We start from the raw sequence: 15040 nt of genomic DNA on the forward strand, positions 1-15040 counted from the left end.
TTTTGTGAATCCTTATACAAATTTAAGAAATATATACAAACCAAGCTATCAATATTGTTTATTAGCTGTTGGAAAAAACAAATAGATAAATTTTCAGACAGTAAACTGAAAACCTACCTTTTATATAAAACAAATTTTGGTTTTGAAAAATATCTAACATTGATCAAGAATTTTGAACTTAGAAGAAGTTTTACTAAATTACGTGTATCTTCTCATAGATTGCAAATAGAATTAGGTAGATATCAGGGTATTCCCCGAATTAACAGAATATGTAATAAATGTTCTTCCAATACTGTCGAAGATGAGGCTCATTTTCTATTTGATTGTAACAAATTTGAGGATGATAGAAATTGTATGTTAGCTAGTATTGCACAATATAATTCTTATTTTAATCATATGAACAGTCAAAGCAAAATTATCTGGTTATTTAGTGTAGAAAATGTTGAGTTACTTAAAATAATATGTAATTTTATATACAAACATCTTCCTTAGTGAAGATTAGTTAAAGGAAATCTATGTGTGTATATACATTTGATTGGACATAGAAAATTATATTCATCTGAATATCACAAACATACTAGCCGATTAAAAAAAAAAAATAATTGTTAAGATATATTATTTATTCAAATGTTCTCTTATATCCTTGAGGCATCGTCCCCTGGTATCAACTGCATTCAAGTTACCTATGATGCTTCCTTGTTTGCTTTTGATACAGGTAGGAAAGAGACATTTACACACATTTTACATGCCTATGGCCCATAAGGTATCGCCCCCTGGTGTCAGCTGCCTTTAGGAAACCATAATGCTTTCCTATTTGCTGCTGACACAGGATGAGTCATGGACATGTTTAATTTCTACTTTCTTTTTGGCTAATTATTATATATTTAATTGATCCAACTTTTTGTGTACTATACATATGTGGATATCTATTTTTCTTTTTTTCTTTTTGGGCTGCTTGTTTGTTATCTATATCAACCACACTTGCAATAAAATGCATTAGTATTAAAAAAAAAAAAAAATACTATAGATTCTTTATCTACGTATTCTTTAAGAACTTAAATAGTTCTCGTTTAACTTTTTTTTTTTTATTATCTCATTGTTTGTATTGTATTATGAAAAAATTATTGATGTTGTAATGTTTATGCCCTTTGGGGCCCATAATTGGAAATAAAAATATCTTATCTTATCTTATCTGTATAATCTATACAAAATCTGACAATTTTGCACAATTTGTAACTTGGGGGAAAGCTCGGTTGCCAATATCTTTTTAAAACATTTATATAAACTACATTTAAAAAAGAAAACTATTGAAATTTATATAATATTGATATTGGTATTTAAGTTCAAATATTTCCTTAAATTGTATTACTCAGATAATTGAAATAGTACAAATAATCTAATAGGAAAATAAATGACATCGTAAGGGATGTACAGTACCGTGAATGTTGATTCACACACAAGTAAATAAGTAAATAAAGGTCCAAACGACTTGCATGATATGTTTCTGAGTGAATTGGTCTAGTTTTTATACCAATAACTTCCTATAAAATGATATTTAATCCTTATAAATCTTTAAAATTGGAGTAATGCATTTGATTTCTCCCCCTCCTTACCTCTTTCGCACGAAAATTGTATATTTTTGTTATTGAATTGACCAAAAAGCTCTTGTTTAAGGTCTTCGTTTCTAGATTTTAATTCATCCTATATTAACCAAACGGACGTACCTCATCCTTATATATAACTTTCGAAGCCAATGAACAATATTTATAAACCCTAACAATCATTAGGGAAGTATTTGTGTCGATGTCAGGTCTTTTGTTATTTATAAACCCTAGCAATCATTAGGGAAGTATTTGTGTCGATGTCAGGTCTTTTGTTATTTATAAACCCTAGCAATCATTAGGGAAGTATTTGTGTCGATGTCAGGTCTTTTGTTATTTATAAACCCTAGCAATCATTAGGGAAGTATTTGTGTCGATGTCAGGTCTTTTGTTATTTATAAACCCTGGCAATCATTAGGGAAGTATTTGTGTCGATGTCAGGTCTTTTGTTATTTATAAACCCTAGCAATCATTAGGGAAGTATTTGTGTCGATGTAAGGTCTTTTGTTATTTATAAACCCTAGCAATCATTAGGGAAGTATTTGTGTCGATGTCAGGTCTTTTGTTATTTATAAACCCTAGCAATCATTAGGGAAGTATTTGTGTCGATGTCAGGTCTTTTGTTATTTATAAACCCTAGCAATCAATAGGGAAGTATTTGTGTCGATGTCAGGTCTTTTGTTATTTATAAACCCTAGCAATCATTAGGGAAGTATTTGTGTCGATGTCAGGTCTTTTGTTATTTATAAATCCTAGCAATCATTAGGGAAGTATTTGTGTCGATGTCAGGTCTTTTGTTATTTATAAACCCTAGCAATCATTAGGGAAGTATTTGTGTCGATGTCAGGTCTTTTGTTGAGTTTGATTTGTATTACTTCCCTAAATTCGATATGATGTTGCCACTCGTCCACCAATGACTGATTGTGAGTTAATGTTGGTGAAGAACCAGTGGCAAATATTTCAAGCATATCAAGGACGAAAGCAATTTTTAAAGCAATAAATTTCAAGCTGCTCAATAGGTCGACCAGGATGAAGGCGGAAGACTACATCTGGTAAAGATTGATATGTTGGGTAAGTGGCGACACTGTGCATGGAAACAGACTATCACTGGTCCGCTTAAAGAGGTGTTGAAATGATGTCTTTATGTGTCTAGTTTGGCACTATCCTAAAACTTCCATCGGACGTAGCTATGTATTTATACACACAGCACGACCAAAACCATCCAAAAACAAACCATTTGTATAACTATTAGAAAGACATGTCCATATAAACAAATTCAACAATTGGGTGTTCCATAGTTAAAGAACGTATGGTAACATTAAATGATCATGGCGAATTGTTGGGATTTTTTTCAGTCTATCTAAAACATCATATAGTTATTTTAATTTGCTGTAGAAATGTTCTATGTAATAATTGACCAGAACATGTGTTTGCAATACAAAACATAAGTATAAACGACAATGTGAGATGTGATATGATTTTCAATAAGACTATCCAGTAGAGCTAACGTGGTACTAACCAATTATCAAAACCATTAGACCTTCAACACAAAAAAACAAATATAAAAGACACGAACCAAGTTGAACGACAACAGTGAAGCACTGCACTACATGCAACTGCAGTGGGACAGGCACATAAAGAATGGAGCAGGGTTATACATGTTTGTACCCTGGGACAGAGATGTGACGGCACAATCTAAAGAACGCATGGTACAAATCTGTTGTAATTGGTCTGAACCCAAAAATTGGTATGAGGCATAAAAATAACAAATCTAATATGTGAACCATCCTGTCGTTATATATTACGTAAAACTTGTTTAAATGACATGAACAAAAATAACTCTATCATTTTTGTTTTAAAGCGATTTGTGTTATATAGCAATAAACGAAAAGAAGAAACATCAACTATAAAATCTGAAGGAAATGTTTAAAATTACATGTAACTTGTAACCTTTAACCTCGTTAGGTTTGTCTATGCATTGTTTTATTTTTGTTATCCCGGGACCTTTTATAGTTTAATCTATTTGGTGTAGATTTGGCTTATTGTTGGAGGCTTGACCTACGGTGACCTGTAGCTATATAGCCTTAAGTCGTTGTTAAACAATGTGCACGTTGTTAATCATAACACATCTATGTGTTTTAAAATATACTTTCATCATTAAAAGATGCATTAATGAAGGAATAATTAAAAGTTATTTTAAAAGTATTCTCAAAGAGAGAATGTTTCTACTTTATCAATTTGTCAGTTATGGGTATTTAAAATACTTTTGGCGGCTTTTCGTACGTCAGTGACCTTATTAGAACAAAATATTATAATTTAAAATACAACAGAAGAATAATACGATTTAAATTTTACACTTACTTAAGTTTGCTAAATTGAAATTATGCAGATTAATCCAAATTAAGCAGATTTAATGTAAACCCACTGCTTTATGTTTTAAACTCTTCGATATCACTCGATATACATACACTACAGGGAGGGAAGAATAGGGGAGGAAAAACGAAAGCTGTTATATTATTCACGATTGTGTTGGATGTTGTAATAAAGTAATGTAATACACAAACAAAAAAACAGTTTCCCTGAAGATATATGAACGAACAGAGGGGCGAATATTACCATCTATATAAATATTTCGCAGTTGTAACCTATTACTGGCCTATTCTGAAGTATGGCACTGTTGTAATGGAGAACAAAAACATGGAGACATAAAAAAAAATTGTGAAAAACTTACTTTTTAATTAAATTAATTCGAAAAAGTTTATCTTCAAGTGCCATAATGACTTAGAAAAATGAGGATTCTTGGATATTTGTTAACTTTGTTTGTGTTTTACTTGTCTTACGGTAAGTTAGAAAAAAAGTATATTGAAGTTCGTCAAGTATCATTGACAATTTTTTTTAAAAACCTATCTTCTGTTTTCGCATAGTCGTAATAAACTGATATAAGTTATGACTGTAATGTCCAAACATGACTCGTCGTGAACAGTAATGAGATACATAACAAATGATTGTTAGTTATGGTTAATTGTCCTCTTTTGTCTAGACTGTTCAACTTATAACGGGGAAAACCAACGGTCTAATCTATATTGAAAAAAACGAGAAACACTTATGAAACACTTATGAACCACATCAACAAACGACAACTACTGAACATGAGCTTCCTGGCTTAGGACAGGTGCACCAACAGATGCAGTGGGTTTAAACGTTTAAATATGTACCAACTATCACCGTTATCTGATACAATAGTGTAACATCACAACATAAAAATACATATTATAAAATATCAATTGACCCTCTGTCTAATGTTAAAATTTTTAAAAAAATGCACTCATATCTGACACAATGGATATCGCTTCCCAGAAATGCGTTTCACTACAAAAAAACTAAAGACAGCATAAAAAAAATAAGATAACCAGTAACAACACGCTTTCAAATCTCCAAGAAAGACAACATACCGCCAGATTAAGAAGGTTTAATAAAAGCAAATGTGTTCCAGTACCTAAGCAGGTATAAAATTTGATAGTGTATGCAATACATCTACTAAAAGAGTATTGCAAAATATGTGCACTTCAATGATGTACATTCCAAACAACTTTCGAGAAAGTGATGTTCCAGTTACATTGAATGATGTACTATCCAAACAACTTCCTGGAAAAATGAGGTGTTCTTTGATTTTTAGTTACAGGTAGTGAAATTTCGCTGGTTTCAGAACCTGGTTTCAAATTGTTTTGTTTTTGATACAGATACAAAGTGAAAACTCCGTCAATTTTGAAAGGAACCGGTTTCAGATTGCAAATGATTGCATTATTGTAAGGGTGAAGGATTTTCGATTCTATCATCATTATAATGTTATTATATTGTAGTTGCTGGATGTACAATCCCGACAGCGTTGATTGGAACATGGACCAGTAGTAACTCTGGCACTATAGAACTCAACTCCACTCATCTCATCAATTATTCTATATACAATAAAGGCGGACAAACCTTCGAGTGTTTTGACCATACCGGACGTTATTACTCGTTCAAGTAAGTTTATTTTAAACAGCTATTGGATGTTAACTTTGGACATTGAAATGCGTTATAATTTGCTGTTTTACTCTTCTTAATTCCTATTATTTCAGAGCGGTTTATTTTTCTTCTTAAGAAAACCTTTAAAGATAATAGGCGAATATAAAACGGTTAAAAAGGTATCAATTTATGATATTTAACTCCAAGTGGTAGTTTAGGGACCATTCAGGTACCTCTCACAAGATTATATGGACCAATGATCTTTTGTTAGGTCCATATAGTTTTGTGAGATGACTGAACGGTTCATAAACGGAAATATGGCCCAAAACCAAATATTAATTATTTATTATGTTGCACAAAACTGTGAAAGTGTTTAACAAAACAGATTGATTTCAATTTTATCGGAAATATATGAAATTGTACATATAAAGCAGCCCAATAAAAACGTTCTAAGTACTAAAATGCAATTGTTCTATTCAGGATTTCAAGAAGAGCAGATTTTTTTTTTATAATTATGTAAGTTTTTTTTACATTTCTTACTGAAACATTGGTTTTGAATCCTTTATAATGGTCATAGTCCAATATGAGTATTGTCTCAATGAGTTTTCATAGTTCATGGAGTTAAATTTAAGCATACAATTATTTATTTCGTTATTGATTCTGTCAACTAAAGCAGCGATTGTCACTTCCCGATACCTTTCCAAAGTATATTAACGAGAGGCAAACGATACCAAAGGGGCCTTCAAACTAATAAGCCGAAAACGAACTGACAAAGCCATAGCAAAACAAAGAACAAAACACAAACACAAACTCAAATAATGGAATACAAAACATAAAATTGAAAACTGAATACTGTGCAACACGAACCCCACAAAAAAGGATGTGATCTCGGGTCCTCCGGAAAAGTAAGTAAATACTGCACCACATGCAACATCCGTCGTGTTTCTTATGCAAGTACAATTCCCATGACAACAAACATGAAGAATTACAGGAGATACATTAATGTAATATCCTTTAGCTAATTTGATTACATAAGAACACATTTTTCTATCATTTTTCTTTTAAATTTATCTTACAGAACTGAAAGTATTCCTTTGTTCAATGCAATTGCAGTTGCTTCATTATGTATCGAGTTTACGGCAGTCAAAACGGGAATGTATAAATATGTCATCAAAACAAGTAAGTTACATTTAAAAATACCTGTACCAAGTCAGGAATATGACAGTTGTTGTTCATTCGTTTGATGTGTTTTATCATTTGATTTTGCCATTTGATTAGGGACTTTCCGTTTTGAATTTTCCTCGCAGTTCAGTATTTTTGAAATTTTACTTTTTACAAAAACTATCATCAAGACAAGTTACAATGTATAAATATGTCATAAGGTCAAGTAAATTACAATGTACGGTGGCATCTCAAATACAATGATTACCTTAGTTGAAACTGGGGAAACAAATATCAAGAAAAAAATATTCGTCGTTTGATTACCATGGTCTTAAAGTTAATAACATAAAAAATTCTAGAGTGTATCCAATTCTCAGGCTAATGATTGATTGATGCTGTACCAGGTTGTATAGAAACCGTTCCCTCCTAGTCTCATCTATCGGAATCTATATTTCCAAGAGTATCCCATACAGTAACGTTATGATCATAAAAATATTTCTGCAATTCCAAAGTAGCTTTATACAGAATTTTAGAACATCAAAATATTAAAAAGAATTGTACCATGTTTTTTTTTTTCCCATTCGTATTAAAAAAAAATGCATGTAGAAGAAAATAACAGTTGAATTAAACATTGTTTATTTCATTTCTTCAAAGGTCAGCTGTCACAGGCAGATGATGAACGATTTATGTATACCTCTAGCTCGACATCGCTGACTTCATCCCTTGTATGTGATGACACGTCAAACACGGATTATCAATTATTGTTAGATCCAAGTAAGTATTTAAGTATGATAACTTGTTCGATTAAAAGAAAAAAAATTTTAAAAAAAATAGAAATGACAATAATCACAAAGAATGTGTACCGATGCTTAATGGTTCATCTTCTTATAACATGCATTCACCGTTTTTTTTTTTTTAATTGTTTAAGGTTCTTATCGAATCCTGTTGTCTTTTGGGATAGCTGTCTCATTGGCAATCATACCTCATCTCCTTATTTTTATATTGAATTAATTGTTCAGTCTGTTGCTGTGGATGCATGGAATTTGTTTTCTTTTTTAAGGATCATCAACTATCAAATTTATGATTGATTGATTGATTGATCAAATTTATGATTGATTGATTGATTGATTGGTTGATTGATTGAAAACTTAGATAAAACTAAAGTTGTTCCTTTCAGGATCCCTTCTGTAAAACAAAATAAAAGTAGATTTTTTTTTGTTACATCTAGTCTTTTTCTGTTATTTCTTTGTAAGTTTATTGATTGTTAAAAGTAAAGCACAGTCTTTTACAAAATTAGTTGATACTCTGATCTTGCAAGTCATAAGCTATTGTGTCTCACCTTGGAACACTAGTTATTTTTCTTGTATGTCATTGAAAATAAATCCTGCATTTCGTTTCTTTATTTTTTTAGATAAAATTGTCTTGCCTTTTTCAGATGTTTATACTATGGACAAATCCTTTATATGACATTGATGCATGTACTTAGTACGTGCTTTACGTCAATAATAACTTTACAAAAATAAAGAAAACTATAGTACTCCAGCATTCATCCCTGTGGTCCCTTGATAATAACCATGTACCAATTAAAATTCAATGAGAATACAGTAAAAAGTGTATAACGATTTCATAACTCATATTGTTTATGTTTCAGGTATTGATGCAGCAAATTTCGCTGAACAATGTCCAGATGCATTTCTCGGAATATTTGGGTATGTTTCTAATATAACAGCTGAAGCTGAGTGTAACGGAACCGGAAGTCTTAATGTGTGCGATACAACTACCAAGATGTCCTTCAATTATACAGCATGTTCTACAGTTCAAGCATATTCCAGTAAGTAAAGTTTGCGAAAATAAATGTTTCCTATGATAACTTGAGTATTCATTGATTGGAATAATTCTTACTCAAGAACGTCACAGGGTTGAAAATATATAGATTTTGGGGTCAAAAGGTCAATAGTCAGGTCACTGCTACTAAAGATAAAATATTTTAGGAATTGGTTTCCGCATGGTAACTGGATTGTTTCTTGTGTAATTGAAATGAAACTTCTTATAAAAAAAATAGAGGGAAGAATAGAAATAAAATTGAGAATGGAAATGGGGAATGTTTCAAAGAGACAACAACCCGACCATAGAAAAAACAACAGCAGGAGGTCAACAGGTCTTCACTGTAGCGAGAAATTCCCGCAACCGAAGGCGTCCCTCAGCTGCCCTAAACAAATATATACTAGTAGCATACTAAATTTGGGTTCAATAGGTAAATGGTCAAGGTTCCTTACACTTAAAATGAAAATAATGGTAAAACGTTTTGCGGATGATGGCTTGATATTACCTTGCTTGATTGGTATCAAAGGTATTAAGTTGGACGGTCTTTTGGTTCAAGGGTCAACAGGTATAAGATAAATGTCTCTGTTATAAAACATATCTTTTTTCTTTAAATGGTATACCATAATGAATTATAACACATATATACAGATGAACAGTTAGCAATAAAAGTACATGTTTGTTTTTCCTTGCAGACATACTAGTAGTCCAAATAATTATGACGTCTGGCAAGGCTATTTTTTTCGAAAGGCGTACAAGAAAAAAATGAAAATAGCCTTGCTAGACGTCATAATTATTAGGACTAACATACTAGTACTAGTAATTAATTTTTGAACCCCTTAAATACATTGTTTTCCCTCAATAAATTTGCAGCTTGCGGGGACTGCTTGCGTTTTAAAATTATGTTTTAACTTATTTGGTATCTTCTTTCTTGCAGAATAACATTTATAACTACAAGTCATTTCATAAATTATAGTTTTGTTGTGAACTGTACACTTATTTCATTATGATTTAGGTGGTGGCGAGTTGTACTGTATCTCATCAACGACTTCCGGCACTAGTACCCAAGTAACGTTGTATAATTTGGATTCAACGACTGATGAATCTACGAATTACAGGATTGTGTGCTATGTATGTTATTTAGTTTTTCAGATTATCTACTATAATCTCCAATAAAATGTTTTAATTGCCAGTTAGCAGTGGCGGATCCAGAAATTTTCCAGAAGTGGGGGCCCATTGACTGCCCGTAAGAGGGGGTCCGCTCTAGTCATGCTTAAGTGATTCCCTATAAAATCAACCACAATTTTTCATAGAAAAGGGGGGCCCCCTGAAAAACCCTCTAAATCCGCCTCTGCTTAGTAAGTCATAACCAACCATTCAACCCAATCAACCAATTAATCAACCAAAGATTTCTCTTTGAAATTAAGTAAAATACAACCAATTATTTTATAAAAAAAAGGATTTTCCCTTGTCATTTATTAAGCAACAACCAACCAATCAATCAACCAACAATTTCCCTTGAAATTAAGTAAGATACAACCAATCAATTAATACAACAAAGTTTTCCCTTGCCATTTAGTAAGTAACTACCAATCAATCAATTAAAACGATTCAATTCGTTAATATTTTTAACAATACAGTTTATCAGCAATTAAGTAATAATTAAAAATGAAAAAACAGAGCTATTGTAACTCTACTTGATACACAAATTACTCAAATGCTTCCACAAAACTTTATTGCCCCCTTTTCCAATTAATTTACCTGTTTCCGAGTTGTATAACGTATACATGGTCCAGATTAGGTACCCTTCACACAAGCATTTTTTTATTCTAGGTGTTACTGTTCCTATAGTAAGCATATAGTGAACTCTTTACATATTTGTTTACATGGTTGATATAGATTTTATGTATGTACTTTCTTAGTAATAGTACAAAAGACGATTGTCTGCTCTTTGGCCGGGTTGTTGTCCCTTTGACATATTCTCCATTTCCATTCTCAATTTCATATAAATATTTATATCATGTATGCACTTTCTTACCAAGTAATAGTACAAAAGACGGTTAAATTATACAATTGTTTGTTTAGGTTGTTGAATCTTCGACTGATGGTAACGTGTATGCTTCACAATATCCTCAGTCTTGTTCCAATGGACAAACACCAACCTCTGTATCAAGTCCTGGGGGATTAGTGGTACTGACAGCTAGTTGTAAGTATCTTATAAAGGCAACACTAGTATACCGCTGTTCGAAATTCATCAATTGATTGAGAAAAAAAATCCGGGTTACAACGGACAACATCATGTACATCTAAACTTAACATCCAAATCATTGTTGTTAAAATCAAAAACTAAATGAAGATTGAAAATGTTTTTCTGTTAATCTTTTAAAGGACTATGGATAATTTTACTGTTCATTGGTTAAATTTGCATAGAATGCACTATTAGCTTCTGAATCGTCAGTGGCATCTCCTTCATAGAAACACATAGGGTTAGTTACCATACATGGTTAGTTACCATATGGGGTTAGTAAGGAGTTACTTCCCTTTCAAAACAAAAAAGATGGCACAACCCTGTATAAAAAGAACACGGTGTTGAGGAAAAATTTGAAAGGATTAAGACGAAGAAATTGATGATATAAGGTTGAAATAAATTCATAAGACACAATTTTAAAAGCTAACAAGTTGTTAGTATTGAAAAAGTTACTTCCCTTTCAAAACAAAACAAAAAATCTGGAAGGCTCCAACAGACGAAGAAATTGTTACATGTAATGAACATTTGACATAAATTCATAAAACAAATTGAACGCTAAAAAGTTGTTATTGTGGGCATTTGTTTTCTGTGTAGACAAATGGAAGTAAGGTTTTTAAACATGTTAAAACTTGGTATTGAATACTTTAAAATCACTTTGATAGGTCGATTGTCTAAAAACCACATGTGAAAACAGTCGGTAAGATAAATTCCATATGGGGTGAGAACGAAACTCAAATCGATATATATGGGGTCAGTACATTCCATATGGGGATTCGAGCTTCGCTCTCACGCCATATGAAATTAATTGACCCCATATATATCGATTTGAGTATCGTTCCCACCCCATATGGAATGTGTTGACCCCATATATACCGTGTTAGGTCTCTTATATATATGGAGTCAGTAAATTCACTGACCCCATATGATAAGATAAGATAATTTCATTAACCAATCATGGTGCCAAAAATTTGAACTTTACAATCAAATAAATAACAAAATAAAGAACAGAAAATGATAAGAATGATTAAAGTACATTTAATCTATAAAAAAAACATGAATACACGATATATATCGCAGTAGGTCACTAACACACCATATAACTAATAATATACTGTCGATATATTCTTATACGTAATGGACTAATTGATTAATTGGAAGTGTTCATTGCCACTTTCATCACTATTTGCTGTATCGTGACTGTCAGTTTTTGTTGAGTAGTCAGTTAAATAAAGACAACAGTAGTATACTGTTGTTCAAAAGATACAAATATTAGAAAATATATTTCCTTGTTTTAAAATGGCCTCTTTTCTCTTTTCTTGTAGCTACCTGTGGTACGTATATTTTTGTGTGTGTCTTTAGCTTATTATAGCTCTTCGTTTTATAAGAACTATTATCCGTGTAATATTTGTCTTTAGTCGATCATTTGTCGAGACCATTTCAGACTATACTAAGATTATCAAGAACTGAATCAGACTTACTAAGTATAGTCGAGACCACAATCGAGTACAGCTAAGTACAGTTAAATAATGTCGAGATTATGTCGAGTCGTTTCAAGTAAAATATGTTCTCGACCTTACTGATCGAGTACAAGTATGGTCTTTTCAGACTCTGAACATTTTGTAGTGAGACTGCTCTTGACGAACGTTTATTAACACAGTAATACATGTGAAGTTTACCTTGATCTGTATTGTCCATTTATTGGGATTTTTTTCTTAAATAAGAACTCACACTGATTAGGTTATATGTATGTTCACTCTCAGATCTCATTGGTTCAACTTTCTGCAAAACTGTTACTCGGATTTGTTTAAATCACCAAAAAGATCCATTAGAAAAATATGTAAAAAATGTAACAAAACATACAAATTTGGAGTAGTGTTCACAGTTTCACAGCAATGAAGAAGCGACACAAATTACAGTGCACTATTTAACTCTTGTGTTGGTGATGTGTTCACTGTCATTTAGTTCATTTCTAGATAACTTTCATCATTAACATAATTTAAGAAACGCATTTCCTTGAGTGACTATATTTGGATTGAAATCATACCTTGTTTCATGGTTAGTTTACCGAAAACAATAATTTACCAGCACTAGGTATTGCAGGACATTCACTACCATGGATAAGACAAGAAAATATGACGGTTGTATGCAATGGCTACTAGTCTATATTCTGAATAACATAAGGTGGATATGACAATTATTAATGTCGCTGTTTGGTTTGGGTTTTTTTTAAGTTTGTTTTTAAACATTATGGCATTTATTTCATGATGGAAAAAGAAAACAACTTAAACAATTTAAAACAATTAAAGATTAGAGATAAGAGATGTGGGCCTCCATTTCCTAGTATATGTTTCAATAACAGCATGTAGCAGACTATAGCTTTTGGTTGAAATATACTGTTTCAAAAAGTGTAACATTCTGGTCCTTTTTTTCTTATGCGGCAAGTTTTCTCGTTAGCAATCATACCACGTATCTTTCTTTTGTACATGGAAATGTGATGTGACACAATTGATATTATTAAAGGTTGAAAATATCTCTACGATTAAAAATAAATTCAAACAAGGGGAATTCTAAAATGTTCCTTGTTAATGTGTGTCTTGATATTTCAAAGCAATTAAGGTCAGATATTTCCATTTTTAGCATTTAGTTTCTTGTTGATAGTTGTCTTGTTGAAAGTGGTACACTGTGGTATAATATAAGAGAAGATTAAAAGATTTTGTTTTGAAAATGGCTCTTCATGAAATTGGCCAGTCCTCTTTAACACAAGGGTGAAACATTTTGCCTATACATTAATAAGGTTTGTTCACATCTTTGTCCATATAATGTTGTTATATACTAGGTTTAGCTAGCTATAAAACAATGTTAAATCTCCAATTTTCTACATAAGAAAATGCTTGTACCAAGTAAGGAATATGAAAGTTGTTATCCCTTTGTTTGATGTGTTTTAGCTTCTGATTTTGCGATTTCCTTTGAAACTTTCCGTTTAAAATTTTCCTCGGATTTCGGTATTTTTGTTATTTTTACTTTTTTGTATGTAACAAGTTTTCATTTTTGCCTCTGTTTATATGCTATATTGTAATATTTTAGTGCCTCCAGAGTCGTCCGGTTTGACCGCTGGCGCCAGCGCAGGAATAGCAATTGGTGTACTTCTAATATTATTAATTCTGTTGCTGCTTATTGGTTTCTGCATATACAAAAAGACCAGGAAAGTAGACCCAGGTCCAATACCACCTGATCAGGGTGTGGCACCAGCTGAAACAAAGATGCCGACTGAAGACAAATCAAGACCAGATATGATGAGAAATATTAGACCTTTCAACCATTCAAACATGCGCAGAAACGATGATATGGATATTGAGGATATTGAAGATAGGGATAAGGTTCCAAGACTGGAGAGAGATCTAACCCAACATTCTACACTCCGACAACAGATTATAACACCGAGTGTGGTGAATCCAATGGTCCGTGAATGGAGCGATATGGGTTATTCTGATGACTTGACATTAATTGATTCGGAGAATATGCGTGATCAGTTAGATCCACCATCACCTATACCGGAAGGATTAACACCAGTCGATGGATATGGTCCAGTGTACGGATATTGGAATACTATAGACGAAAGGCATGCTCCCGAAAAGAAGAAAAAGAAAAAGAAAAAAGTAAAAAAGAAGAATAAGAAAAATGATTAGTGAGAAGTGACTATTGAAGTACAATTTGGACGTGAGATATAATATTAATTGATACTCGTGAGAGAGAGATGCAATTATAGATAAGTGCTTATGATATCAGCATATGCACAATATAGTATTTCTTTACGTTTTTGTATACAACATTATGCAATGTTGGTCTTTTATGAATTTATATTGTTCTTCCAATTTTGGAAAGTGATTGTTTAAATACATATTTATTATTTATTTGTTTTTTTATTGTGTTAGATGTTAGATTACTGTACAATTGAATATTCTTTGACGTTCGTAGAATGTGTTATTATCATATTATTGTTTACTAGAATTGTAAAAGTTTAACATGCTAACTTGGTGTGATTTACGTTTTCATTTACTTTATAACAATTATTCATGATCAGTCACTTATTTCTGTCACCATAGTTTCAGCTATACACAGCTAATCAACATTTTGTATTTTCTGTTACAATTTTATTTTGGCTGTAGGTCTGGGAAGATATGTTTTATTTATGCCAATAAGTATA

At 31.9% G+C, this 15040-nt stretch overlaps 1 protein-coding gene across 1 annotated transcript; it reads left to right on the top strand.

The window, feature by feature from the left end:
* The first annotated feature begins 2400 nt into the window (after positions 1-2400).
* LOC143042945 (uncharacterized) lies at positions 2401-10850 on the top strand. Its single transcript, XM_076215450.1, has 7 exons — positions 2401-2672; positions 5462-5624; positions 6685-6785; positions 7422-7541; positions 8419-8598; positions 9604-9719; positions 10674-10850. Exons 1-7 carry the CDS (start codon positions 2666-2668, stop codon positions 10848-10850), a joined length of 864 nt encoding a protein of 287 aa, XP_076071565.1. The 5' UTR covers positions 2401-2665.
* The last annotated feature ends 4190 nt before the right edge of the window (positions 10851-15040 follow it).

This window comes from Mytilus galloprovincialis, chromosome 8 (assembly GCF_965363235.1).
Source record: "Mytilus galloprovincialis chromosome 8, xbMytGall1.hap1.1, whole genome shotgun sequence".
In the NCBI taxonomy this organism is placed as follows: Eukaryota; Metazoa; Mollusca; class Bivalvia; order Mytilida; family Mytilidae; genus Mytilus; species Mytilus galloprovincialis.